Source organism: Rissa tridactyla, chromosome 1 (assembly GCF_028500815.1).
Source record: "Rissa tridactyla isolate bRisTri1 chromosome 1, bRisTri1.patW.cur.20221130, whole genome shotgun sequence".
NCBI lineage: Eukaryota > Metazoa > Chordata > Aves > Charadriiformes > Laridae > Rissa > Rissa tridactyla.
Window position 1 is genome coordinate 6,527,534 of NC_071466.1, and position 26,978 is coordinate 6,554,511.

Here is a 26,978-nt window from a genome sequence, read left to right on the forward strand (position 1 = left end):
GACTGGTATAAAGAGGGTCATCTTCCCTGCAGCAGAGAGACCACACTGCCCCACTCACCTCCCACCCCCAGCTCTGATAGAGAGGAGGATCCACCTGAGGATCCACCTGAGGGTTGTTTCCCCTCCTCTGTCCAGCTTCAAAACCTTCCCCGAACCACACAAACTGCTAAACGCTCCATTAAGCTTTTCACATCAAGAGAAAAGAAGGCGAATGTTCATTTTACTTTTTACAGGAGATAAAAAGGTGCTCAAAAGTACCATCAGTGACTTGAAAATTGGTGGGTGCTGTTTTATTGCTTGCAGGATTGGGGCAGCTTCCAATAAGAGCATGAAGAAGACACACACAGCCTCAGTCCTTAAGGGGAACCCTGTTGGCTAGGCTTTTATTTACCGTGGTACATCAATACCCAGCGAAGTATCTGCAGCAAGAACTCTACCCCGGCAACCAGCAACGTAGCAACGGCATATTGTGAGACCTGGCATGCCAAAACCCCTTCGGATGTTGGCATTGGCTCCTGTTATTGGGTCTAATGTGGTTTGTAGTCAGGAGCTCTGCGCTGCGATGCACAAGGAGGGGTCTCCTATGGGAAAGTCTGCCAGGACCGTAAAAGTGGTTTTGGCCCACAGTGGGTCCAAGCCATGGCCAAGCAGGGATGCATCCACTTTTATCTCTCCTCATCGAGTCCAGCATTTCTTGGGGTCTAAACAAACACATCAACTTCTTCTGCAATGCCCATGGCATGGCTGTATGATTTGGTGGTTGCTGATGTTTGATTGTGGGCAAGACTCAAAGCTCCCACCATTTCTCCAGCCAGCAGCTGATCTTCCTGCTTTCCTTCTCCTCTCTGCCTGGAATAGCTTATGCATACCATTTTATACACTGTTGTTGGGATGGGAAGGGCATGGAGTCTGCATCTCTGGAGGCTTTGAAGAAGAGGCTGGACTCTTTTGGGGATGGTCTGCACAAATCAGGAGGCCATGGGTACAAAGTCACCTTGTCCTGGCTTTCCCATCACTGCCCTCTTCTTACACATCTCAGGAAAATCTCAGGCTGTACTTTGAGGAGCACTCACCCACATTTGAGTGCAATCTTAGCAAAGGACCAATTGTAATAATACTTGACTCTTTCACAGAATCACACACAGAATAGTTTAGGTTGGAAGGGACCTTAAAGATCACCTAGTTCCAACCCCCCTGCCCTAGGCAGGGACACCTCCCTCTAGACCAGGCTTTCAAAGGACATTTCTGTCTACGGGTCTCAAGAAGCTTCACCAAAGCTTCAATTTTTGGTGAAGGAAAAGGGAACAACAAAAGTTAGTAGTTCATTCACAGTTATGGGACAAGCCAGGCACAAAACACCCTTCCGCTCCTAAACTTGCAAAGGTACCGTCTCCCCTCTCTGCTCCCATGGCCACCCAGACACCGCTCCCTGCCTCAGCATCTGTAGAGGGCAGGAGATACTGCTTTTGGGGGACAGCAGCAGCAGGTTCCTGCTCTGTGGTTTGCAAAGTGCTCTGCAGCCTCCCGGCTCTCTAGAGATGCTTCAGAATAAATATATTCACGGGTGCTTTAAGGCCACAGCAATGCACAAATTGTTTTTGCTGCCGGGAACGCAACGCTGGCTCAGACCGACGGCCCGCCCTCAGCTGCTGGCTCACTTGCCTGGCTCTGCACACACATGCACGCCTGCTCCGACCCATCTCAAGACCAACAATCTCTAGGTGAGCAGCGTGCTGGAGTACACCTCCCCACACTGACCCCCAGCAAGAAACGGTGGTGGCCGTCAGGAAACGGGTGGTCCAGCCTCCCTGCAACAGTTTGTCCAGTGGGTTTGCAATCTGCGGAATGCAGCATGTCCAAAGGTACCCCAGCTTCACAGCAGGGTGATCCTCCATGGGACTGGTCTTCAGAGACACCAAGCAGCTGCAGCCGTAGCAGGCTGCAAGCACTCAGCATCCTTGCAAGGAGAAGCACTCCACGGCAAACAATCCCTCCCTTTTTGATGGCTAGGATGGAAACTGGAAGTCAGGGCTCTCTCTGGGTTGTCTCTCCTGTTTCTAGCATGGCAATTTCTTATTTCTCCATCAGGCTTTTGGTACGGAGGTGACACAGTTGGAGGTCTTAGGACAGCTTCATATTTCCATGCCGGCAAGACCCTGTGCCAGTCAGACCTGGTGAATCCCTGCTGAATTCCCAAGCACGCAGCATTATACCCTAGGCAAAAGCAGCAGCAAGCTCATGGCTCCCTCCTCGCCATCATTCAGATGGAGTATGAGGAGGAAAGGTATGGGGAATGTTTTGCGGGGCTGAGGGACTCCAGAAGCGCCGAGCTGTCCTCCACTTTTCCGCAGCGCCATCCATCATAAAACGCCAAGAACCGTGTAAAAACTGAACCAAGAACTGAACTGAGAGAAAGAAAAACGAAGACAAAAGCACAGCTGGAGAAAGAAGGGCTGAGCAAGAGGGGATCAGGCTTTAAAAATGATGGAGCCCTTCAGCTGAGCTGGTTCGAGGCCATCAGTGAAAGTGAGGAGGAAATACATCACCTTGCGGATCTGGGCTAACTCTGCTATCCGCTCCCCAAATTCCTGGGCATCTGCCTCGTTGCACTCCACCTCCTTGGCCCCTGGCTTCTTCCAGAAGATGCCAACCGGCTCCAGCAGCTGCCGGCTCATAAGGTGGGTGAGATCAGGAGTCCAGTGCTGGGAGGTGCCGGTCACTGTGACCTTCCCAGGTCTCTCCAGCTGGATGTTCCAGCGGAGGAAGCGCAGGTTGTGCTGCCGGATGAAATCCACTCGGTAGATGTGCTCATTGGGACGCAGCAGCTTCTCGCCATCCTGGGGCCTCACGTTTTTTTGCTGCAGGCTCTGGAACCGCAGTCGCATGCACCGGGTGAGCTGGTCATCGCGGACGAAGGGCAGCTCGAGCATCCCTGCCGCGGCTGCCATCGCCTCGGTTGCTCCTCTGCTACGTCCTCAGCAACGTCTGGCTCTCAAACAGGACACGCAGGGGGAAAAAACCTCCAAGCCCCTGGAGCTGGTGCCCCCTCTCCACGGTCCCAGCGGTGCTAGGCAACCCGGGCTGGTGACGCAAAACACCCTCCGGAGCTTCCTCTGGGTGCCCTCACGCCTCGTTTGTAGATTAGGAACTGACGGTGCTGCTGTGCACGAAAATCTATAGGGAAGGGATGTCTGATGTCAGCCTCCCTGGCAACCTCCCTGACAACCACGGCTCGTTATCCCGAAACGAGGGCGTGCAGCCAGGGATGCCAACCGACAGGTCTGGTGGCGGTGGCTTTCTCTGAGTGTAGACTCACGGGATAATTCATAGAATCATAGACTCATTCAATCGTCTAGGTTGGAAGGGACCTTTAAGACCATCGAGTCCAACCATCAACCTAACACTGCCAAGTCCAACACTAACCCATGTCCCTCAGCACCACATCTGCCCAGCTTTTAAATACCTCCAGCGATGGTGCCCCAACCACTTCCCTGGGCAGCCTGTTCCAATGCTTAATAACCCTTTCAGTGAAGAAATTTTTCTGAATATCCGGTCTAAACCTCCCCTGGTGCAACTTGAGGCCGTTTCCTCTTGACCTATGTTACTTGGGAGAAGAGACCGAACCCCCCGGCTACCCCCTCCTTTCAGGGCGTTGCAGAGAGCGAGAAGGTCTCCCCTCAGCCTCCTTTTCTCCAGGCTGAACACCCCCAGCTCCCTCAGCCATCTTTGAGTATCTCCATGGATGGAGATCCCACAGCCTCTCTGGGACCCTGTTCCAGTGTCTGACCACGCTCACGCAGAAGATAAGCTGCAGCTTGTGCTGTTGTCTTTTGTCCTGTGACTGTGTACCCCCAGCAAGAATCTGGCTCCGTGTCCTTTCCTGGATGGTGCAGCTGTCAGGAGTCAGGAATCACTGCTCCTCCAGGAGCAGGTGGCCACCAGCAGCTCAGTGTGGGTCTGCCTGCCCTCAAATAGACTGGCCTGATGTTGGAGAGGGTGCTTGTGTGTGGGCTTCACCTTAGTGCACCTGGGAAAGGGGAACTCAGGCACAGTCTGTGCCTTAATGCTTGTCTCTCTGGGACAGGTGGAGAAGCAGGTCCGAGACGCAAGCAACCCAAACAACTGTAGGGATGCTCTGAGCCCACGTGAGCACCAGCAAAACCAACGTGCCCAACCTGGAACCACTCACTCCCCAGCAATTGCTGGGCAAGATTAAATCCAGAGCAGTGGTGCTGCGCTGGTGGGTTGTCCAGGCAGTAGATGGGGTAAAGGGGGAGAGTGTTGAACATGTTTCTCTTTGCAAAGTGCTTGCTGGCTCCATGAGGCTGCAGATCCTGAAGAGAGGTGCCATGCCAAGCCATGACCCCCTCTACCAGGTGGCCCTGTGAAATAATGGCTAAACCACAGCCATGGTCTTAGATGCACCATGGAAAAGGCCTGACTCCTTCAAACATGCTGTGCTATCTTTGGGATGTAGTCACCGGTTTGCACACTTGGAGACTGCAGGGGTTTCATCACAAAGTTTTAGAGGGGACAGCCCGTGGAGTCAGGTCATTTGGGCTCTCTCCATCCTGTCTGTGACTCAGGTTGGCTTCCGCCACATGCAATATTTGCGAGGCACTTTGGGAGCTCAAACTGTGTTAAATGAACTCCAGGAAACATTTTTTTCTAAAATATTTTTACAAAAGGCTGTGCCATCATCTGTACTGTGACACACGTGACTAACAACCACCTAGTTTCATCCCTGGCGGCTATCACTTTGACTCCCAGAAGAAGTCCCAAAAAAGACCATCAGAAGTTGTCCTTGGCCAGACAAACCACAGACACCAGGAACTCAAAGTGAGTCATTTTAGTGGGAATTATCCTGCAGTCAGCAGTTTGCTATCACTCCTAAGGACCCTGAGGACAGAGTCAAGAAAGCTAAGAGCTACGCACAAAAGAGAGGTCTGAGGAAACCAGATTCCTCTTGCTGCCCTCTGAGATCTTGCCTCACTTGGTTACCAGCTTTAAAACACCTTTAGCAACAACTGTTGATCCAACCCTTGGGTTTTAAAAGTCAAAGATGCCTTCAGGTAACCCTGGAGACCTTTTTTGAGCTGAGCTACATGCGTCAACGTCACATGGACCTTGCTTGGACAGCCTTGGTTATTTTACCCCCATATGCAGTGGCAGTAGAAGGAGCAATGACCTTGCACCTGATGATGAATGGGCAGCAGTGGGGTCCAGCCCCCAGGCACCATGTGACGTTCCTCCCCTGCCCTGGTTAAGTGTGGTGGTACAACTCCCCGCCCCGCCCTCCCTTTTTGGCCTCTCGGATTTCCTCCCCACCTGGACCACATAATCGTACAATGGACCAGAACGATACATCATGGTCTAACATGAAAAAAAGAAAAGGTGGAGAGGAACGAACTAGAACACTACAGCAACCCCTTAGCATACCTGATTCCCATCGCTCCTACCATTTGAAAATGATAACTATAATCGATCACTCCTGACGACATATGGATCGTGGCCACAGAGCGGGGGATACCAGGATCCCAAGTCCTAGCAAGTCCCGGGCTTGCGTAACTGTCTGAGCTGGGCTGGAGTGGAAAAGTACCTGATGAAAGTCAATGATCTTGGATCCTATAAATAGCGATTCTAGCAAAGACCCTTTGAGCTCTTCTGGACACCACTCAGGCAAACATCTTGATAATTAGAAGGCCAGGGCGAGTCAGCCCCTCTTGAGCCTCAGTTATCGCCCATTGAGGAATGCCAATGCATTGTGAATATTTACTCTAAACTCGGGAAAAGGGAAATTTTAACTACAGGCTAGCCTCTCTTTCATCCACATCCCCACTTATATGTTTATGATATACACTTTAGCTTTATGGATGTAGATGTTCTTCCAATTGTCCATGCATGAGTAGGAGTTAAGAGGGGTACCCCCCGACTCGTTAGGGTCGTGTGATACTAAGGGATCTTTGATCTCAGCAGTTATAGACCATGGAGTGTGTGTGTGTGTGCACTTATATACTTTGCTTATATGTATATCTACTAGTGTGAGATCTGTGCTTTCACTCATACATATATATATTGATTTGGGATACCTTATAGTAAGTTAGGGTAAATCTTGCCATCTTCTAATCTGTAATTAAGTCTCTGTTCAATCGTTGCGTTAAATCACTTTGTAAATCTTCAAATCGGTTAATGATTAAGCGCTGCTGAAATTCAACCTCTTGATATACCTCAAATCATTCATAAATTTTGATTTTGACTCGCTGCTAAATCATAACTGTGCCAAGTATTTCCATCCGTGACAATGAGGCACAGGATCAGCCTTCAGGTCCTACTCAGAGAGCAATAACTGACCCCAGGTTGTAGAAGACCTATGCAAAATGGACTTTGGGAGATGGGTGCCCTCAGAGGTGTCCCATCCAAGACCGGCCTGTGCTCTGGAAGCAACTGAGGGGGCAGGAGACCAGGCTAGGTGCTGGAGATGCAGGGTTGTCTGAACCACTTGGCTTCAGAGTCTGGCCCCTGTCCCTCATTTGTTGGGCAATATCAATGCAACCTGTAAGAACACAAGATCCAGACAACACTTTAGGACAAAGCTCAGATGGAAATTATTTAAACTCCCCCATTTCAAGGCCTTAATTTCTTTTCATAAGAGTTAGACACCTCTGAAGGGTCACAGAAAGGGTGTTACAGAGCTGGAACACACCCAAAGCCATGTAGGGACAGCCAAGAATCAGGAAAAGAGAAACCAGCTCTAAATTAACTTCCAGTTCCCCATTCCCACTCAGTGACTCAAATACCGCAGGCTTAACAGGAAGGAGGGGCGTGGAGGGAGCCTTGGAGTGAGATGCAAGTAACACTGTGAATAAAATCATCTCTTGGGATACACAGGGATGTGGCTGGCCTGTCCTGTTCCCTTGAAGGCATTCCCTCTCCCCAGACTTGAGAGGGACATTTTCACTGTGTACAGTGCAGCAAGGGACATGCAGAGTCTAAGTTGCATCCTGGTGTAAATCAGGATTACATTTTCTAGGAGCAATAGGAGACCTGGACCAAGATGCCTGTACTGATATTTCAGTGATACTAAAACCCGCACCAGCATCTTTCTGCTCCTCCTGGACCCTGAATCAGAGGCGTTTTGGTGTCTAATGACACTAAAAGTAGGTTTTTAAACCTAGTTTTTTGCTAGTATTTGTTAGCTAATATTTGCTAGTATAAACCTAGTATTTTGCTGCTGTGTCTGTCCTCTCAACTGTTGTTTACATCAGCATATTGACCAGTCCGGAGTAGAGGTTTGCCCTGCAGGCATTGGGTCCCATGTGTGGAGATGCTTGAGGGCCAAGGAGCAACAACTACCTCCAGCAATGTTATCACAATTGCACATATGACGGTACCGAAGACCAAGAGGTCCATTACTTTTGGGCCAACGAAGGGATCTGAGATGTTTGACAAGAACCACCCTCTAATCCCAGCACATCCATCAGAGCTGGTGTCTCTTTGGTGTCTCAAGGGGTTAATCCGTGCACTTGACATCTCTCTTTTTGCTTTAAAAGTTGCTGCTGCGGTTTATAGCCACGCTTACTCCTTGCAATTCATCAAAAGCCCTCACAACACCTTGCAAAGTATGAGCAAAGGTCCCATCTAACTCAGACGTCTCCAAAAGCAGGGGTGTGCTGAAGCCTGGCTGAGCAGGGCCCTGTAGCGAACACCACAGCAAACAACTGGGAGGGAAGGCCTGGGGAGAGAAAGCTTTTGCTTTTGCCAGAAAACAAACCTTTCTGAAAGAAAGAGGCGGCAGGTAAAGAAGAGCCTCTGAGAGTTCAGAGCATGGAAAATGAGAAGTCACAAACACCCGCAGCCAAATTGCCAAGGGAGGAAAAGCAATGCCATTGGCAAACTGAAATAATGAGGCGTCCAAAGGGACCCGGCTTCTGTTCGGTTGGCATTTCCCAGGGCAGGGCTGGAAGTGAAGGGTGAGGAGGGATGACAACTCGCCCGCTCTCCCCTGGGAGACGTCGATGCAGAGGAAGAAGCTGAACAACCCCTTGCACCGCACCTGTAACGAGAGCCACAACAGTCCCACCACAACGGGGGGAAACCCTACTGCTTATCCGGAAGCCAAAACCAGCTATCTTGTTCCCATATAAAGAAAAACCTTGATTTTAACAGAAAAGGGGGATGCTGCAGCAACCACAAATTCCTAAGCTTAGTGTTCAAGATCACAAAAATCACACGCAGCAGAGACTGGAAGTACCACATCACACAGAGCAGATGCAAAGGTGGAGGGTGGAGGGACCCCTTTTGGGTCTGTTGCAGTGGGAGGCTGTGGGTGAAGCAGGTGATGCTCCCTGCACATACTGTAGGCCTTCAGTGGCTGTCTTTTGCAGTAAAATCTAGGAAAAGGTGCTTGCAACTTGCTGGTCTCTTGTCCTACGATGAGACGCACCAGGGACTGAAACCTGTGTTTGTCTTGGCTTTCACAGGCTTGACCTCTTCTGCAGCTGAGGACATGGCAGAGACCGTCCAAGAATATGGCACTGAGAACCTCCTTCTCCCCTGTACCTCTGTGGTTGCTCCCTTGGTCTGCCACCCCTTGCTCTGGTGAAGCCCTGTCATGGTTTTCTGGCCTACAACACAGTCCCTTTGGACCCCACACTCGAAGGAGCACTGCTACATCATGCAGTCCAGCCACAGGACATGCCAGGGATGGATGCTTTAGGGAAGAAGTGTCTTAGGAGGGATACTAATACTCTCAAGTCACCCTACCTGCCCCAGCGCAAGGTATCTCATTGCCAAGGTGGGTGCACGCTGAGCAGCCAAAGATAGGTAACACCATGGGAACTAGGGAAACGGGGCCAAACGCTGCAGCTGAACATCCTGGATTTTGTTCTTCTTGTTGTTTTTTAGGTTATTTTGGAGTGGGGAGGGTCAGATTTGGGACCTGGAGGAGAGGATGGGACTTCATTCACTTGGTTAAGGAGAAAACAACCAGGGGTTTGGGTTGAGTGTGATGTGATTGCAGTCATGATGACCTGCTTCTCCTTGAAAGACAGTCCTTTAAAGGAGGTTTTTGCACATGAACAGTTTTTAAGGACCTGAGGCATCCCTGAAGAACCAGTTTTTGAGCTCGACAAACACAACACAAAGCCAAGGTGTTGAAGACAGACTTTCCCCTGGCATGGGGAACTGCTTACCTTCTGCCACAGAGACTCCCGGGACGCCAGGGAGGAGCAGGCAGCCACGAACCAGCAGTTCCCGACCTGGCCCTGGTGTAAGTCATGGGAGCTGATCCCATCCACAAAGAGGTGTGGATCATCGCAGATTTCCTGTGGGACAGGAGAAAAAGAGACACACTGGGTAAGCAAGGAGACAGGGAAATCAGGAGCAAAGGATTTTCTTCTTGGCAAAGGAAAATCTCTCTCCCTCTTCCTCAGGCTCCATTTAAATCCCACCTGCAGCTTTCTGTTGGCCTCGCTGGTCATGCCGGGGGCAGGAGGACCTTGTCCTGCCTTCTGTCTCACCAAGACATGGGCAGCATCACTGCTGAAGTGACGCCAGACCTACTCCCTGTTCTGCTCCAGCATCATCACCGCTTCACTATATTTATCCCTGGTGATAATGGTACGTTTTCGCACCGTTACAGCCCTAGTGACCCATCTCCTCTTCTAAGTCCACTCTTTGTTATTTCTCATAAGCCCTTCAGCTTTCTCTCCTCCTTTACAAGCTTCTCCCTCTCTTATTTTGCTCTGGAAAGCACGACAGCAGCACCCAAACCCATTGCCTCCCATACTGGAACTTGTGGATCCATCCAAAAATAAAACCCTGCAGGAGCAGGGCAGAGCCGGGCACCTAGATGAGGAATCACAGAGCCTAAATCAGAGAGTTCATCTGGGAAAGCTCAACAGAGATCGCGGGCTCAGCCATGGTTTCAAGAAGCCAAGCGTCCTCGCCCAGGAGGTCTGTCCTTCCAGATGGAGAAAATTCAGTGAGCCAAAAGTTTTGCAGCTGGGCCAGGAGGATTAAATGCTCATTCTGACACCAAAACCAGCATGGTGGATTGCGGACAGGCACCATGAACGGAGAAACTTGGGTAGAAGGCCAGCTAGGAGGTGAGCTCATCCCTCCAACCACATCGCCTTTCCTCTGCCTGGCTCCTGCCAGGCTGCCCTCCCTTCTTCCCACTCCTTCTTAGAGCCTGGCCAAGAAAGCACTTAAATATCAGGAGGTGTTGAGCAAGCTCCATGTGAAACACTGCTTTTTTTTTTTTTTTTTTTTGGTATCTTTTCTCCTGATCAATCCCGTTTGGAAGGTCACATCCAGCTGGAGGCTGGGGGTGGATGGGACAGACGAAGAGCTGAAAGAATCTTTTCCCTGTTGTTATTATGTTTAATTTGAAGGGGGGGAAGGAAAAGCAGACTTACTTTCTTCCCCCACACCTCCCAGTTTTTCAGGCTGGCTGCACCCAGAATAACATGTTCCCCCCAAACTTTGCACAACAGGACTTGCATCGCCTCTGCCCGTCACAGGGAGGAAAAGGAATCACCGCTTTGTAAGCACCTCCTTCTGTTCCCACCTAACCCAGCCAGCACCGTACACCTAAAAAATCACCTGAGCTCCATCCAGACACAAACTGGGCAGGGATCACACCCAAGGGAGAGGACCATTCCCCTGCCAGCTGCTGGCATTGCAGGAGGTTGGGATAAGCGCTAGAGGGAGGCAAGCTGACAGCCACCAAAGGCAGGAGCCACCTGCACTTCTCAGCATCGCTGAGCGCAGAGAGGGATGGAGGAGGAGCGGTGGAGTTTAACTCCTCTTTTATACCCCCAAGGAAGCCCCCAGCAGCAGGGGATGCGTCCATCCTGTCTGTTGTGATGGGATGGGGATGTCTGCAAGATCAGCTTTTAGCAATCCTGCTCTGGGGGGCAGAGGCCCCGTGCTTGCCCCACTTGAGGACCACGGTTGCCCCTTCTACCCTTGGGTGAATCTGCAGTGTGCAAAAAAAGGAGTCGCTTGGTATTATGTAGACAGGGGAGAACATGAAAGCATGACAAACATATCCTGCTTGGCAGAAATTAGCACAGGGTAGAGGGACCTCAGAGACCTTTCCTAAGGTTTCTGAGGGACCTCAGAGACCTTTTCTAAGAGCCCTAGAGGGCTCAGAGACCTTTCCTAAGAGCAGAACCGCCAGTTAGCTGTGATTGCCCCACCACCAGGAAAGAGTTTGCAAATTAAAACCCCGTGGTTGCTCATTTTAATAGAGGGAAGCCTTACGTACTCATCAAAAGAGCAGCCTGCCCTGGCCCAGGCGAGGGGTGCAGCTCATTAGACCCTACTCTCTTGGACCCATGGCAGCAACAGAGGTGCCACGGCTGGAAACGCTCGTGCCAGGGAAGTTCCCGCTGCAAAACACACTTCTCACTTGACTCAGCTTCTCTTCCCACTAAGGCAGACGGGTCCCTAAGGGCGTATCGTCTCTGAAGGATTCATTCAGGCAGCTCTTCAGATGCTGCAGTAGGCGTTTCCCATTCAGGTGCACACTTGGATGTGGCGTTTCAAGGTGCTTTTGGCCCAGCGTGGTGGTGGCTGAAAACACACGCTTGCTCTACAACTTAGCAGCCCATGGACTTTTTAACCTCCTTCCCTCATAATGTGTTAAACCCCATGGCAGTTGGCAGCTGAATTGGAAGTTTCCTAGGAGCACGAAGGCTGCTAAATGCCACAATCCTCTGCTGTGGCAGGGGGTGACAGCCTCTCCCTTGACCCAGGATCTTGCACACCTGGTGCCAGGAGGTGCATCAGGCCTTGGAGGAGGAGTGATGTTTTGCATGACAATCAACTCAGCACAATACACAGGCCTGGCTGGGAGGAAACACCACGTGAGCTCTGCACAAAACTTGTGCAAATCCCAAAATGCTCAGTGAGTCTTCCCAGGAGTCCACCTTGAAGGACAGAGAGGGATACTCATGGTTCCCTGCAGAAGGACCACGCAGCACCCTCAAGCCCTAGAACTGAGCTCAGTCCCAGTGGGCTCCCAGTGATCCTAAGCACAGAATCACCAAATCAATGCGGTTAAAAGGAACTTCTGGAGATCATCCAGTCCATCCCACCCATTCAAAGCAGAGTCAGCTAGAGTAGATTCCCCAGGACCATGTCCAGTCAGGTTTTGAATACCTCCAGGGATGGAGACTCCACAGTCTCTGGGCAACCTGTGCCAGTGTTTGGACCACCCTCACAGTAAAAAAAAGTATTTTCTCGTGTTTAAATGGAATTTCCTGTTTTTCAATTTGAGATCACTGTCTCTTGTCCTGTCACTGGGCACCACTGAGAAGTCTGTTTCTGTCTTATTCATTCCCTGTGATCAGGTAGTTGTCCCCCTGAGCCTTCTCTTCTCCAGACTGAAGAGTCCCATCTCTCTGGGTCTCTCCTCATGTAAGATGCTCCAGTCCCTTCATGGACCTCTGCTGCACTCACATAGGGGAAGGCAGCATTGCCTCCTTGCTCTAACGCTGTGGAGCTCATCCCATCAGGGTAAGACTCATTCGTGGGTCAGTCTTCCCTTCTGAGAAGGTTTCCCAAATCCCCTCGACTGGCGCTTCCCCATATTAAATTACTCGGATTCTTCAGTCCCTGTTGAAGCTGCTGAGCTCCCACTCACACATTTTGGCCCTGGTCAAAATGTGTGTCCTTCAGTCTGCAGGGATGACACTCCCTGGGTGCTCTGCCTGTACTGAGGTGGGAGCAAGGGACCAAGGCTTCAGCAAGGCTGCAGTTCCCCCCAGGATTTCATGGAGCACAGTGGGGCCCTGGCGTACAATGCAGCTCCTTCAGGGTGCAAAGTACACTCAGAGCCATGAAACACCATGCCCACATGCAGAGGTGGGTGATAAACTAGAGACCGGTGGGAATTAGGTCACAAAAAGCCAAGAAAAGCACTGAACATTGTTTCTCTTTTCATGCGGACAGAGCAGAAAGAGATAAAGAGTTTGTTCTGCAGCCAGACTGAATTACGGGGCCTGGGGTTTGTATATGCAAGGGGAGGAGACAAGCAGGGATGTTCTCATCACAGAAGATCATCACCTTGGTTTCCTCCCCTCCCTGCCGTGCAGCAGACAGAAACCAGGTGAGCAGTAACATTTACCCAGGCGGGCGCTTCTCCCAAAAGCAAACACCACGTCACCCTCCCAGCGCCACGACCCTGAGAGGAGAGGGCAGCACACAAACACGCACACCCCCACGCAGGACCTTCTGGGTTCAGGCATCAGCCACCACAGAACCAGCTCAAACCACCCCATGGCGCCCAAGGCTTCAGCAAACAGCGAGTCCGTCCTGTTCTTCATCTCACTGCAGCCAGCAGGTCACGGCTGCTCCTAGTCTGGACATGGATGGTGAACAGCAAGGAATAGGAGGGAAAACCAAAAGCTATGGCTGCAGGGAAGCTTCAATGTATTGCTCTTAACCCTACCTTGGCCAAGAGAGCCACCCATGCCTCTTCACCCCCAATGAGAACCTGTCTTGGAGGATCCCAAGGATCCTTAGCACCATCAGAGATGATTTACCCTCCCTAAAAGTGGTTGCTGAAATGGCCCCTGAGCTCCAGGCAAGAAAACACAACTTAGAGAATGCTGGTGTTGATGGTCCTGTGAAAAGATACAGCCTGATAACGCAGGGAGGGCCAAACTAGTGATTCAAAGTTCTGGTGATTCATATACTCCTTCTCACATCCTTCCTCCTGCAGGGGATGCGGGATGGAGGTGGAAATCAGAGCCAGGGCTGGGAGAGGACTTTGAGGTCCCTCTCGATGAGAGGCTGACTGCAGAGGTACCAGATCTGGCTTCTGGGAGCCCAAGAACGGATCTGTGCCAGTTTGCTCCCTCTGGCTTTGGGCTATTGAAGCCCATTAAGGAAATAAAAGACCCAATTAGTGCAATTATCTTGCACTTGGTGGCGTAATTTTGCTTCCCACCAAAAAGCGTGTGGGCTTTTCCTCCACTCTCCCCTTCAGTATTCTTACCTCCAAAACACACATTTTCCTCCCAAATGCATTTAAACCAGAAAATATCAGCCTCATCTTCCCCAGCGAGTCCCATTCCACACAGGGTAGTAATGAGCAAATCACCCTCTAATTGGCTTTTTAATTTGGTGACTGTCTTGTAAGCGTTTCCCGGTGCAGATTTCTGAGCTGTAGATGTCACTGGGGATCTGGATCACGTCAAGCCAGCTGCGGGGAGGGGAAAAAGCGAAGTGGGGAAAAATAACCATGTGAGCTACAACATCTGCTGCACGCCGGGACCATTTTTCGCTAACAAGATTTTGCAAGGAGCAGAGCAGTCTAATTGCATTGCAGAGCCTGGCTGTTTCGGGAGCAATGCTTGCACTCAGACTAGCAAAATCAGCAAGATAATCAATTAGCGTGGCAGCAGTGCTTCCCCCCCGCCCCCGGGCAATGGAGAACCAAAGGGATCCTGCGTCTAAAATGTCACTCGCAAAAGAGAGCAAGAGGCGTCCAAGCGCCGCGGGTGACACGGGCGACACAAAGGTCCCTGCGCTGCCTGGCCGTAGGTACCTGCGTTGGGATGTCATTTTGCAAAAAGGGCAAATTAAAAAAAAAATTGCACACGGGGTGACACAGGGAAAGGAAACGAGGTGAGTTTAGACACACCTTTAGAGGTGTGTGTTTTCAGAGGGATTATCATTTCCTCGGTGGCTCGGCTTCACACACCCCGACGTGGTTGGCAATATCCAGAAGCGGTAAATCTCTGTGTTGGGGGGTTTGTATTGCCCCAGTCAGGCATCCCTAATTCTAATCCACCCAGTGTATCTCCACGTACACACAATTCGTATCGGTTATCAGCCCCCACCCCGCGCAAAGGGCGTTGGACGCTCCACCCACAGCAAACAGGACTTGCTCGTAAAGGGAAGGCATCAAAAAAATACACTCCCCACCAACCCCATGACTCGGCCTCTGCCATTTGTTTTGGCACCAGAAAGAGCGGCAGGTGGGGGGACGGTGGCAAACAAGATCTAAAGGTCAATTTGCAGGTTTAGCAGCCTCAACAGGTCCCTTTGTGGTTTTATCTTCACGGTATCCAAAGTACAAAGGCACCAAAGAAGTCTCTGTGAAAGCAATGAGAGGTGGAGAGACGCAACACCCTGCACCTTCCCGGCAGCATGGGAAGGAGACTGGAACAAGTGCAGAGACCTTGGACCCGCCGTTCCCGTTCCTCCCGCCCGCACTCTCCAGGGATGCACTCTTGGAAAGCCTCACCATTACTCAGCCCAGGACTTCTTCGGTCTCCGCCCAGCCGAGACTGATGCAGAGGCCACCACAGCATCTCCACGCATTCAGACGCAGCCCTCCCCACGTTGCCTCTGCCACGGTGAGTTGTTTTGATGCGTCTGGTTGCAGACCCACTAAGAAAAAATATACTCTCTGGATCCCGACAGCCCTGAGATCAGCAGAACTCGGCTCTGAAGCAGGAAGGTCTTCACAGACCTTGCTGACAAACCTGGGGGTGGGATGCTCAGAGCAGTGCGAGGATGAGCCCCGGGTTACGCCAGCCAGAGGCAGAAGTGGTCCCTCTTGGTTTCAAGTCCCAGTGCAGTCTGGTCACCACACGAGCCATCGCTCCTTTATGGAAACGACATCACCTGGCTCCTTTTCACGCTGCATCGCCTGAGCCAGCCTGACCCTTACGAGTACACACAACTACAGTCCACAAAGCGAAGGAGAAGACACTGGGGAAAGGCAGCAGTTTTCAAGGATGGCTCCAGCTGGATGTCCTTCCCTTAAATCTTAGTACCTGTAGGCGTGGGCTCTAGGGAGCTGCTCCAGAGAGGTGGAGGACCTCCATGGCTGTTCTAACTTTAAAAAAACCTCCCACGGCTGTTTTAACACCCTATGACAGATATACCCCTCACATTCACTGCAGTGCTGCTGGCCACCTTCTCCCAAGCTCCCCCATCCTCCTTCACATCCCAGCCTTGAGCTCTCCTAAGGACCTCCCTTGACCCAGCTCCCTTGGGATGGCGCTAAGGACTTGCAGGGTGAGGGACAACCCTGGTTTGGCAGCGTCATGGGTTTAAAATACACCCACCCTCCAAAGCCCGTCCTCTCACCGTGGCACACTGCTCCCTCAGTTGTGCCAGCACTTCCAGTTGTGGGCTCTAACCTCAACCAGAAGAACTGCTTTGGCTTGAAACTCTCTGCATCAGGCCCCAAACCTGTTCTTGGGGAGATTCACAGTCACGTTGGTAACAAGTGAGGGACCGTGAACCACAGCATGAGCCATGAGGATGTCCCACAGCTTGCACCAGTTTTAAGCCATCAGTCCGCACCCTGGGGAACATGGTGGTGGGGACATGGTGGTGGGAAGGGAGGAACCTACTCAAGTAAGCCTTGCTGTGAGAAACCACAGTGTTTTGGGAGGAATGATACAAAACCACACACTATTGTGAAATCCTGGAGCCAGCTGATGGGGCCATGAGCTCACCTGCATCGTTTCTGCCTCCAAGTGACATAATTCAGGTTTGGCACTCATGCCTGCTGCCCTGCCTGAATCCCAACTCCTGCGTCTTACTGAAAGCCAATCATCTAAAACAGGATTTAGGAATCTAAATCACGCAGAGGTTTTGTTGTCTTTTCTCTTTCCCTTCCCTTCCCTTCCCTTCCCTTCCCTTCCCTTCCCTTCCCTTCCCTTCCCTTCCCTTTCTTCTTTTCTTTTATTATCCTAAAAGCCAAGTTATTGATGGGAAAAGAAAGAAACCGAAGCTGCAATGGAAAAATCACCTCCACCCTCCACTGTGCATATCTCAGATCAAACCCTCCTCACTACTTTTCCACAGGGAAACCTCCCACACCCCCTTGGGCCACACTGTCCTTTGGTTTGGGATTGTATCATATTTATAGCACAGCAGCACCTCGATCCAAGACCAGGACCTGGACCCCACCACAGTCCAGATTAATCCCTGACTACGCAATGATGATGAAGAGGTTATGATAAGTTTAAGCCATTTAAAGCAATGACTTCCAGCCCACACCTATTCTGGTTACTCATACCCTGGGTGTAGCTTTGCAGAGAAACCTGCTTTATGAGAAAACCATTGTCTAGAAATGGGGACTCGTGAGCTTCTGCAAACAGGGAGGAAGGACAAAAAGGGAGAAAACGATTATTTAGGGAAAATGATTCAATTTTCAGCCACCAGGAAAAGGCCGAGTTCCTGCCACTGTCAAGAGAAGGAAGTGGAGTGGAATTTGGCAGCAGGGCTGGCTGTGAGCACCCAGCATTAGCCAGCGCTGGCTGGCACCTCGAAGTGGGGTCTCCCTAAAAAGAATGAAGCCTGTATTTAACAACCATCTTCTCATGAGGCCACGGGCTCGAGTCATGAAACAGCAAGAGTTCACAGGGCCATCAAACCCAAGCAAGCTTCACCTCTCCTCCATAACATCCCTTTCCCCTGCGGTGATTTCCTCCTGGCCTGCTCGACTTTCCCAATAACACAGGCAATACGCAGCATTTCCAGGAGGGACTTTGAAGCCTTCAACTCATCCTCATTTTGCTGCCAGTTCACTGAGAGACACAACAATGTAGGTACAGCAGCAGCTTCAAGACAGGAACGTGCAAAAACTCCCCCAGCAATAGCTAGCACGGGGTCTCCACACAAGCTCACTACATAGTTTACATGGGCTAAACATGTGTATGGTTAGACTTTTAGCCAGTTTCTCCAGTTATTAAGCACTCTATTTACATTTTCCATCATTAATTCTTACGTAACTCTATCAGTGGTATTTGTATCAGACCACAGTCAAGCTTTAACCATCCATGACCACTCCATTAAGATGGTTTGTCTGCCCTTTTCCTTCTTGGAGGGGAACTGGGAGAAATGCATCACTGAATGGTGGTTTCTTCCCAAAGATCCAGAAATATTAAAGATGTGGGATGCTTTGTTTCATCTCTACGTGAACACACAGGTCACCCCTCCCAAGATGCAGTCTCTTGCCTTGTTGGTCAACAGAGCTCCTGCTGGCCCCAGCTGTCACCCGAAGGGGACAGATGCTTCAGCTCGCCCTTGCTGATTTCTTCTTGTGATATCTGACACACCACCAGCCTCAAGGGGTGGAGAAGTGGTGCCAGTTTGCCCCTGACCCACAGGGACTGGGAACAGTGGCTGAAGCACTGATCTCCTTTAGGGCACCTGAGAAGCCAGGGCCAAAAAGGGGGTGAAGCCAGAGCATCTGGTAAAATCCCGTGAGAGCATCACCCTGGGGTGCTGCTTTTGGCCCAGCTTTCTATGCCGAAGAATAGTCTAAAAGGGACCTATCGGTGGGTTTTCATAGAGATGAGCCTCCAGATGAGGATGCGAAGGGGTCAACAGATGACACAAGTGGGCACCCCACTTGATCCTGGCAAGTTCAACTACCGAGTGCCTGCACTCTGTTCCGGGGCACTGCCAGCACCTAAAGGCTTTGTCCTTTCTCAAGGGTGCTTTTCATTCTCCTCCGATCCCCCGAGTGCCCCAGTTCAAGACTGATTTGCCCACCGGGACAGAGCAGGGAGCTGAGCACCAGGTCCCTCCAACCACACGTGGCGGCGAGACAGCCCGCAGGTTGGGAACGGATGGCCACCAGGGATGGTCAAGCCACGGGCAGCACCATCCCAAGGAATTCATCCCCGCCATTGCACAGTGTTTCAGCACACACGGGTCTAAATGATGGCATTGGGCCAAGTGCCTTCACTTAGGACAAAAATCTCTTGCCTCATAAACACGTTTTGAACCTTTGCAGGGCTTTGGGTCAGTATTTACGCACTCTCTGTGTTCAATTAAATATATCAGAGGAAGAACGGTGTCATTCCACTTGCTGTCGAATTGTGTCGGGGTTTTTATTTAAAAAACAAAGAGGGAATTTAACGCTCCCTACAAATAATTCAGACGGTGTCAGTCATTTGGCAGCATGAAAAGGACAAGCCCTTGCCCTGGGATGTTTACAAAGGCAGACGCTAGCTGCATTTATGCATCCCCGGTCAACCCATGGATGCTCCTCGACTGGAGTCCAGGCTCTGCAGAGCGAGGCAAGAAGGAAAGATGATGGAGAGAGGGTTTATATCTGCTTCTTTACAGGTATAGGTATCCGTTGGCCCCAGTTGCATATGCATTACAGAGTTATCATAATATTTAAAGGACACAGAAATGTAGAAGGAAGCGAGTGTGCACACAAGACCCAAGGGGTGTAAGCTGAAGCTAAGTCAAGCCACGCCAAAAAATTAAAAATGCAAAACCTGAGGTCTTTAGACTGGTCTTTAGAGCAAGTGATTCAGAGTCACAGTGGATTTTCCTCCCCTGGAAAAATAAAATTGGATGGTGCTTAGAGGAAGCAGGTCAAGTTTATTTCAAAAGGGAGTTAATTCAAGGAAGTGCCGTGACCTCGCGTTACGCAGAAATCAGCAACGGTTTCCTCTGGCTTCAAGTTCGCCAGACCAAGGCAAAGGCTCCTTTTCTGCAGAGCCAGCGTGGGTCCGGGGCTGTGGTCCTCCCACCAATGCTTCCTCCTCTTTGTTTCTTTCTTTAACCACGTCTTGCAGCAGCGCGGGTTGGCCCCCGGTATTACCGCATCTCATGTTTAATTTTCCTTCTGCAAGAGGAAGCACCATGCCTGATGGAGCCTTCGCCCTTTGTGAGGGCTTCAGCGAAAGGCATTTCTTCCAGCAGGACCGAGCCTGCCCTTAACACAGGCAAATCACCCCAAAATCCCATCCTCTCGCAGGGCTCAAAAATTCAAGCTCACAGGCGATACAGCACCTCCCAGCTCGCACCAAGATTAAAAGCCTGAGCTGATGCAGGGTATAACTAGCTCACTATCTATCTGCTCCGCAGGCTGAATGTGCCCCTCCAGCATCCCAGAGCCAAATCCGGGAGGATTTGCACCATTCCCAGCCACGGAGGGCGGAGGGCGCCATGGGCTGCATTCTGCGACACCCTCTGCTATCATTATGCTCTCCCCCGTTACCGATAAAATAATTTCTAGACACCGATGCGCGGTTGCATTAAGAAGCAGGCAATGAATCTAATCCACTGATTTTACTGTTGGTTTTGCATTTAAGGCTGTGTCCTTCCGACGCTGAGGACAGAGCAGGCTGGCTGGCTAATTCCTTATCAAAGGGCTGCAGTGAGCCATACTCACGCCAGGCAGCTTATCACCCCCATCCTCGTTGGGGCAAAGGGGGAGAGCGTGTTTGCCTGGGGGCCGTGGCCCTGGGAAGATGTGGTGAGATCTGCTGGAACATAAGCAACGAGAGGAGAGACCTTTTAAAATAAGCATAAATAATCACAAAAATTATCCTGTCCACCCTTGAAGGGAAGGGACGGGGGTGGGTGGGGGGAGCCTGTGAATGGCTTAACTATATAAAAACAAGGTCAGTTCAGAGACTGCATTAAATGGTGACCAAATCCTTCCCTGGCAAGGAGCGACCAGACTGGCAATCAGCTCCAGACTTTACAGAAAACGACAGATAAATTAACAGGCGAGCGGCTCATAAATTCCCAAGCTGAGAAGCACAAAGGTCTGGAAGGACTCCGACTCCCGCAATGGATCACAGACAGATGAAAGACTCCGCTGGGAGGAGACGGTCCCTCAGTCCATCCAGCAGCACAGAGGAGCCACGGCATCAGTGCTAACCACGAGCATCCTCCCGGTGGGACCAAAACTGAGCGAGACAGGCCAAAAAGCTGCAAAAAGCTGAGCAAAGACATCCCTGGAGCGCAGGTGCCAGAGGTTAGTATTTCTGGCAGAAGTAGGTCCAGGTGGGGCACCAGAAGGTTATTGCTCCCAATGACCGTTACCATTTTAATTGCTTCCACGCACGTCTGCTTTGGGGGAACTCTCAGAGCAAAGAACTGCAAGAACGTAACCTCTGTCTTCCCCATTATCTTCACCCTTGTGTTTTTGCCAGCTTCCCAGCCTGTGCTATACACTGGGGAAAAGACCTTTTAATGCAGAAACTTGCGGGCAGGCAAGTGCCGGTCCTGCTTTTAGTGAATTAGTTCATTGACTCCTTTCCCCTTCCAGGAAAACCCCGCGGGGATTGATTGTATAACCCTCACTCAGCATGAGAAAGGAGCTAAGTGCTTAATAACTCAGGGAAAAAGGGGATCTGAGAGATGCTCTCCCATCCTGCAACATCTCTTCATCTTCCAAACACAATAGCACCGAATTCAGGAGACAACGGATATAATGGACAATGTACACAAATCAGGCTAGACGTGCGTCAGGCCGACAGGGAAGTGGTTACTGAAAAATGGTATTTTCTCAGTTTCTAAAACAGGATTCCTCTTGTCTGGCTGGAAAAAAAAAAACAAAACCCACAGGGCTGTGAATGAGAGCACCTCTCCCCGGTGCCACGGTAGGGTTGAAAATGCCATGGCCCTACTGCACTAAGACCTCCCGCTTCTCACAACCCTTCCCAAAACACCCGGCCCCTCTGTCTCCCCCCAAAATTACTCTGACTCTCCCCTCCAAATGACATTGCCTTCATCTAGATAAAATAATATTGCCATTTAGCAAGAATCTACCTTTATGCTGTTTAATCAGTGACAACCTCCCTTGACAATTCCCACAGCGGGAACTCGGTGCTTGCAAGCGAATGCCGGAGAGATATAAAAATACTGAGAAACAGGGTTGGAGGGCAAAACTCTTCCCCTGGAGACAGGAGGGTGTAAGACTTCATCCAAGAGAGTTTCTCTGGTGGTTGCAATCAGCTGGGCTTGAACTCACAGTGCAGAGGCGCAGCTCAGGTTCAACCATCGTTGCATGTCACCTTGAGCCACCCAGTCACTGTGACAACAGCCTGCTTGGAAACCCTCGTGCTTCGTCACAGTTTCTCGTTACACCACCTTTGGTGCAGTTCAGCACTGAGTTGCCACCTGGTCCCCTCCGAGCATCTTTGGGATCTCCTGTCTCAACCGCTCTGCATCGTAGAGAAGACCATGGGGTCTGCAAAGTCCTGCAACACACTGTTGTGGACGCGGAAACACTCAGCTCACAGCAGCCCACTCTGCCTCCCAGGACAGGGAGGAAAAAACCTTCGCCAGGCTCAACCTTGCTCCCTGGGAAGAGCTGAAGGACCACAGCATGTAGTTCACGTGGCGCGACATCGCATCTATGGCCTAAGCCTCCCAACCAGGCTCCTTTTGCCTCCCACAGGAGCATAGAAGCTGCCCAAATATGGTGACCAGTCTCAGCAGCAGGTCATCGCTTGGTGGACTGGACCTGAACCTCCTTGCTGCAGAGAGAAAGCAAGCCTTCGCTAAGGGCCAGGGGTACTAACGACCCTACTTTAACCCAGTACCAATCCCATGGCGTCACTGGAAGTGGCCTGTACCCGATAAGAGAGTTTGTGACAGTGATGATTAGAAGAGACGAACTGTTTTCCCACAGGGTAGCTGAGCCTCTTCCACCCTGGGCCATCACTGTTTTTTTCCCAGGGGATAAACATCCAAGTGTTCCAGATCCCCCCTTTACTTTTGCCTCCCAGCCTGTATCTCACCCGTCCCATCCCCTTCCCTTCTTCTCAGTAGCACCCTTCACCATTTATCTAGCTCCCAAAAGCCCAGACCAGCTCACCAATCGACAGACAAAAATTCCCGCTCCCACGCTGCCCTGCCAGCATTCCTGCCTCAAACGAAGATGCTGGGAGGGCTGGAGCCCCTCTGCTGTGAGGACAGGCTGAGAGAGTTGGGGGGGTTCAGCCTGGAGAAGAGAAGGCTCCGCGGAGACCTTGGAGCCCCTTCCAGTCCCTCAAGGGGCTCCAGGAAAGCTGGGGAGGGACTCTGGATGAGGGAGGGGAGCCATGGGACGAGGGGGAAGGGTTTTAAACTGAAAGAGGGGAGATTGAGCTGAGATCTTGGGCAGAAATTCTTGGCTGTGAGGGCGGTGAGCCCCTGGCCCAGGTTGCCCAGAGAAGCTGTGGCTGCCCCATCCCTGGAGGGGTTCAAGGCCAGGTTGGCCGGGGCTTTGAGCAGCCTGGTCTGGTGGGAGGTGTCCCTACCCAGGGCAGGGGGTTGGAACTGGATGGTCTTTAAGGTGCCTTCCAACTCGAACCATTCTGTGATTCTATGATTCAAACAGGGAGGGCAAAACCCAGATCTAGAGGATCAGGCTAAGATTTTCTCTGTGGGTGATACTATTTGCCCGAAGACAGAGATCTCCCTCGCCTTCATATGGTAGCAGGCAGAGCATGAGGGAGAAGGAGACTCAAGCAGGGTACTGGGATTTGGGCTTAACCCAAAACCACCAGGTTTAATTTGTAATACAATAGCCAAGTGGAGCTGCCAGAAAGAGACACTGATGCTCCCCTATCCAGCTCCAAAACCTGCTTTGGCTCAGCAAGGAGCAGCCAGTCTCATTTTTAAGTGGATGCACTAAAACAAAGATCTTTGGGACCCCCTTTCCAGCTCAGGCTGATGCTACGGCTTCCCTCCCTCCCGTACGCTCCAGCAATTAGCTTCCTGGCTTCGCTGTGCCGCACGACGAAGATGTCCGGCAAACAACCACCGAAGCCAAAGCCTGATGAGAGGGCTCAAACAGCTGCTCCCGCTGCAAAGATCTGGCACCCAGAGCAGGGCTCGAGGCCAGGGGAAAGCAGGGACGGAGGGAGGGAGGACACCCCGCTGGAAAGAATAAGGCTGAGCCCGGTTCAGGAAACGCTGCAACGCCAGATGCGGGAGGAAGCTGAAGCAAAATAGCCTGACGTGGGAAGGGTTATTCATGAGCTGTTCCAGCAAAGCCCTTCAGCTTTGTCTTCCCCCCCCGCCCAGCAAAACCTCAAGCAAGAGGGAGAGCACTGCAGAGATTGCTTTTTTTTTTTTAGTTTTTGCCAAAGCAACCTCAGGCTTTGGGAGCACGTGGAGGAGCAGAAAGGATGAGGGCAAGGGCAGGTCCTGGTTGGGAAGGAAGAGATGCAGACACACACACACAGAAATGTGCGCTGGCAGCCCAGGAACCCCCCCGCAGCCTGGGCTGCATCCCCAGCAGCGTGGGCAGCAGGGCGAGGGGGGGGATTCTGCCCCTCTGCTCCGCTCAGGGGAGACCCCCCTGCAGTGCTGCCTCCAGCTCTGGGGCCTCAGCACAGGAGAGACACGGAGCTGTTGGAGCGGGGCCAGAGGAGGCCCCGGAGATGCTGGGAGGGCTGGAGCCCCTCTGCTGGGAGGACAGGCTGAGAGAGCTGGGGGGGTTCAGCCTGGAGGAGAGAAGGCTCCGGGGAGACCTTAGAGCCCCTGCCAGTACCTGAGCGGGGGCTACAAGAAATCTGGAGAGGGACTTTTTAGTAGGACCTGTAGCAATAGGACAAGGGGGAATGGCTTTAAACTAAAAGAGGGCAGATTTAGACTAGAACTAAGGAAGACATTCTTGACTGTGAGGGTGGTGAGCCCCTGGCCCAGGTTGCCCAGAGAAGCTGTGGCTGCCCCATCCCTGGAGGGGTTCAAGGCCAGGGTGGACGGGGCTTTGAGCAACCTGGTCTGGTGGGAGGTGTCCCTGCCCAGGGCAGGGGGTTGGAACTGGATGATCTTAAGGTCCCTTCCAACCCAAACCACTCTGTGATTCTATGGGCTGTTTAGATCTGTTTTAGTGCCTGTAAATATAAGGGAATGGGATCTTGCCTCTGCCAAAACTCATTCCCACCACCCCCGTGAGTTCACTACAGTTACTTTTCACATACCGGTGCTTTGTCTGAAAAAGTTATCTATCTCCTATGTATCACTTCTCTGCATAGACCGTAAGCGACAACCTTTCTGAGAAAGCAAACAGTTGTTTTTAATAGCTGATGCCTTTTATTTCCACTCTCCGCTCACTCTGCTCTCACAGCAAGGCTGGAGGCATGATGAGCTCTTGCATTTTATCACGTGGTTTCAGCTGAAACTCTCCAAAACAAACCATGGCCATGGCCCTGAGAGATAACAGAGGTGTGTACACACCAACACCCCCCCCCCCCGCAGACAGTGTCCCCGGCAGACACCATTTCTGGGTCAGGCATTCCCCCAGACAGCACTTGCCAGAAGTTGGGAGTATCACTCTGTTTGTTTTTTTCTAAACAAGAACAAAATGTGATTGCCTAAGGAGAGATTTGCTGGTTCTAATAGAAAGAAGATGCTTAATAACTGTTCCGTGCAATTATTACACAAGCCGTTGATTTGAACCTCAGGGACATTTTGGACCCTACTGAACACTGCATCGAACTGGAGAAACCAATGGTGTTTCCCAGCAAACTGGCAGACGGCAAAGTGGCGAGACCTATATCGAGATCCCTAACGCCCAGATGCACTGGGTTTGCTTTCTTGCAGAAGATGCTGGGACCTTTTGCTGAGCTTTCTCCCTTAGACAGCCAGTATGAATTCAAGCAGAATTGGGTCCAGCAGTTAAAAATGTCACTTTGCATTGGCTGGCTGGCACAAAGCACTTCTCCTCCCCATGCAATTCACTTTTGCCAAAATGGAGAACTGAAAGGAAAGAACCTGGAGAAGACCTTTAGAGAAAGAGGCCTCTGGAAACTTCAGCAGTAACCAGGGCCCATGGGAGCTCAAATTCTTTTTTTATGGCAATTTTGTGGTCAGGGCAGCTAGACAGGGTCTGATCAGACGATCCTACCAGCCTGCAGCATCGAGGAGACTGCTATTGCTCAGCATGGATTCCCTCTGGTGCCAAAACTGAAGCAAAGTTCCCTTTGTCTGGTACAGAAGCAGTGAAAGAGGGACCATCTCCAGCTCTGGTTAAGTGCACAGAACCTTGCTTGCATGTGGGACCCACTTCCAGCATCCATTCCCAATGCCAACCCATGCCAGAAAAAGCCCCTGTTCTACCATCCTCTGTTAATTGCTTTACCTTTAAAGGTCCCTTCCAACCCAAACTATTCTGTGATTCTATAAAACTGCAGAGCTGGCTGGTTGGAAAGAGACTGAATTCACTCCATGCTTCAGCTTGGACTAGATGAGCATACCCACCTTGCAGGTGAAGACCAGGAGGTCCAGAAAGCTTTCTTAGAAAGAGCTCGTGCTGTGCTCTCTGGAGCAAGGCAGCAAGAGGATGATACCTTGATGTCTTGCTAAGCAGGAGTGGATGCTACATGCCTGAACGCCAAGGGCTGCAAGTGAGCTGAATGCCAGAAAAGCCGATGGAGAAAAGCTCTGAGACGTAGATGCTCAGCAGAAGACGAGCAAAGTTGCCCCTCTACAACTGGAGCCAACCCTCTGCCATTAGACATGGGGTTGAAATCATGTGCGTGTCTCCAAATGCAAGCCAGCAAGGGGGTGTCAAATACGTCCCTACCCTTTAGTCCCAGAGAAAGCTGTTTAGAAAGTCTCAGGCATCACCCATCTGCTATGCGAATGGGATGTGCAAGCTGTGTTCATGGTGTCCTCCACAATGAGAGCAAACCATGGCGGGCCCTGTCTTCAGAAGGCAGCTGTGCAGAGTGTCTTCCCGCCCCAGCAGACAAGGGGAGTAAGCTAAAACACAGGCAGAACCTCGCACAAGCCCCATGTCCAGGCAGAGCTGGTGTGGAAGAGCCCAAAGCAGAGCAGAGGGAAGCGAGCCCTCCTCCCACGAGGGGCCCGGTGGGATGCTGGTGGCCTCAGCCCCTCCTGCCACAAAGAAAGAGCCAGTTCAGCTCCATCCCTCCCTTCACACAAAGCCTTTTTGTCCACCCCTCCCAGGACTGCCCTCACCCAGACAGACACAGCACTGTTTTGCAAAAGGCCAGCTGATTTTCTGGGCTGTCGGCGGGGGCGAGGAGGACAACGGCAGCTCAGGCGATTCTGCCACCCTGAAACGCCACCAAGCTGCGTGCCAAACAGCACGGGCTGGGCAGTGAGAGCTGCTCCTCCCCGCAGGCAAGGAAGGAGAACCCAGGTGTGTTAGATGCTGTGATATTGCCTCTCCACACATCGCAATTATCGTTGCTCCCTGGGACGCCTTGTATTTCATGGCAGCCACA

The 26,978-nt window shown here is 51.4% G+C and overlaps 1 protein-coding gene across 8 annotated transcripts in view; it reads right to left on the reverse strand.

Annotated features, from left to right (window-relative positions):
* Positions 1-26,978, reverse strand: part of CAPN5 (calpain 5) — a 63,727-nt gene that overhangs the window by 15,892 nt on the left and 20,857 nt on the right. For 4 of the 8 annotated variants that reach the window (XM_054188855.1, XM_054188848.1, XM_054188863.1 and 1 more), the window contains exon 3: positions 9,192-9,323. In XM_054188855.1, coding sequence (XP_054044830.1) covers positions 9,192-9,323 — 132 coding nt within the window. Of the gene's footprint in view, positions 1-2,546; positions 5,266-6,089; positions 6,554-7,771; positions 7,789-9,191; positions 9,324-26,978 lie in introns of those variants that run through there. The other 4 variants (XM_054188827.1, XM_054188818.1, XM_054188838.1 and 1 more) reach the window with 4 other exon arrangements.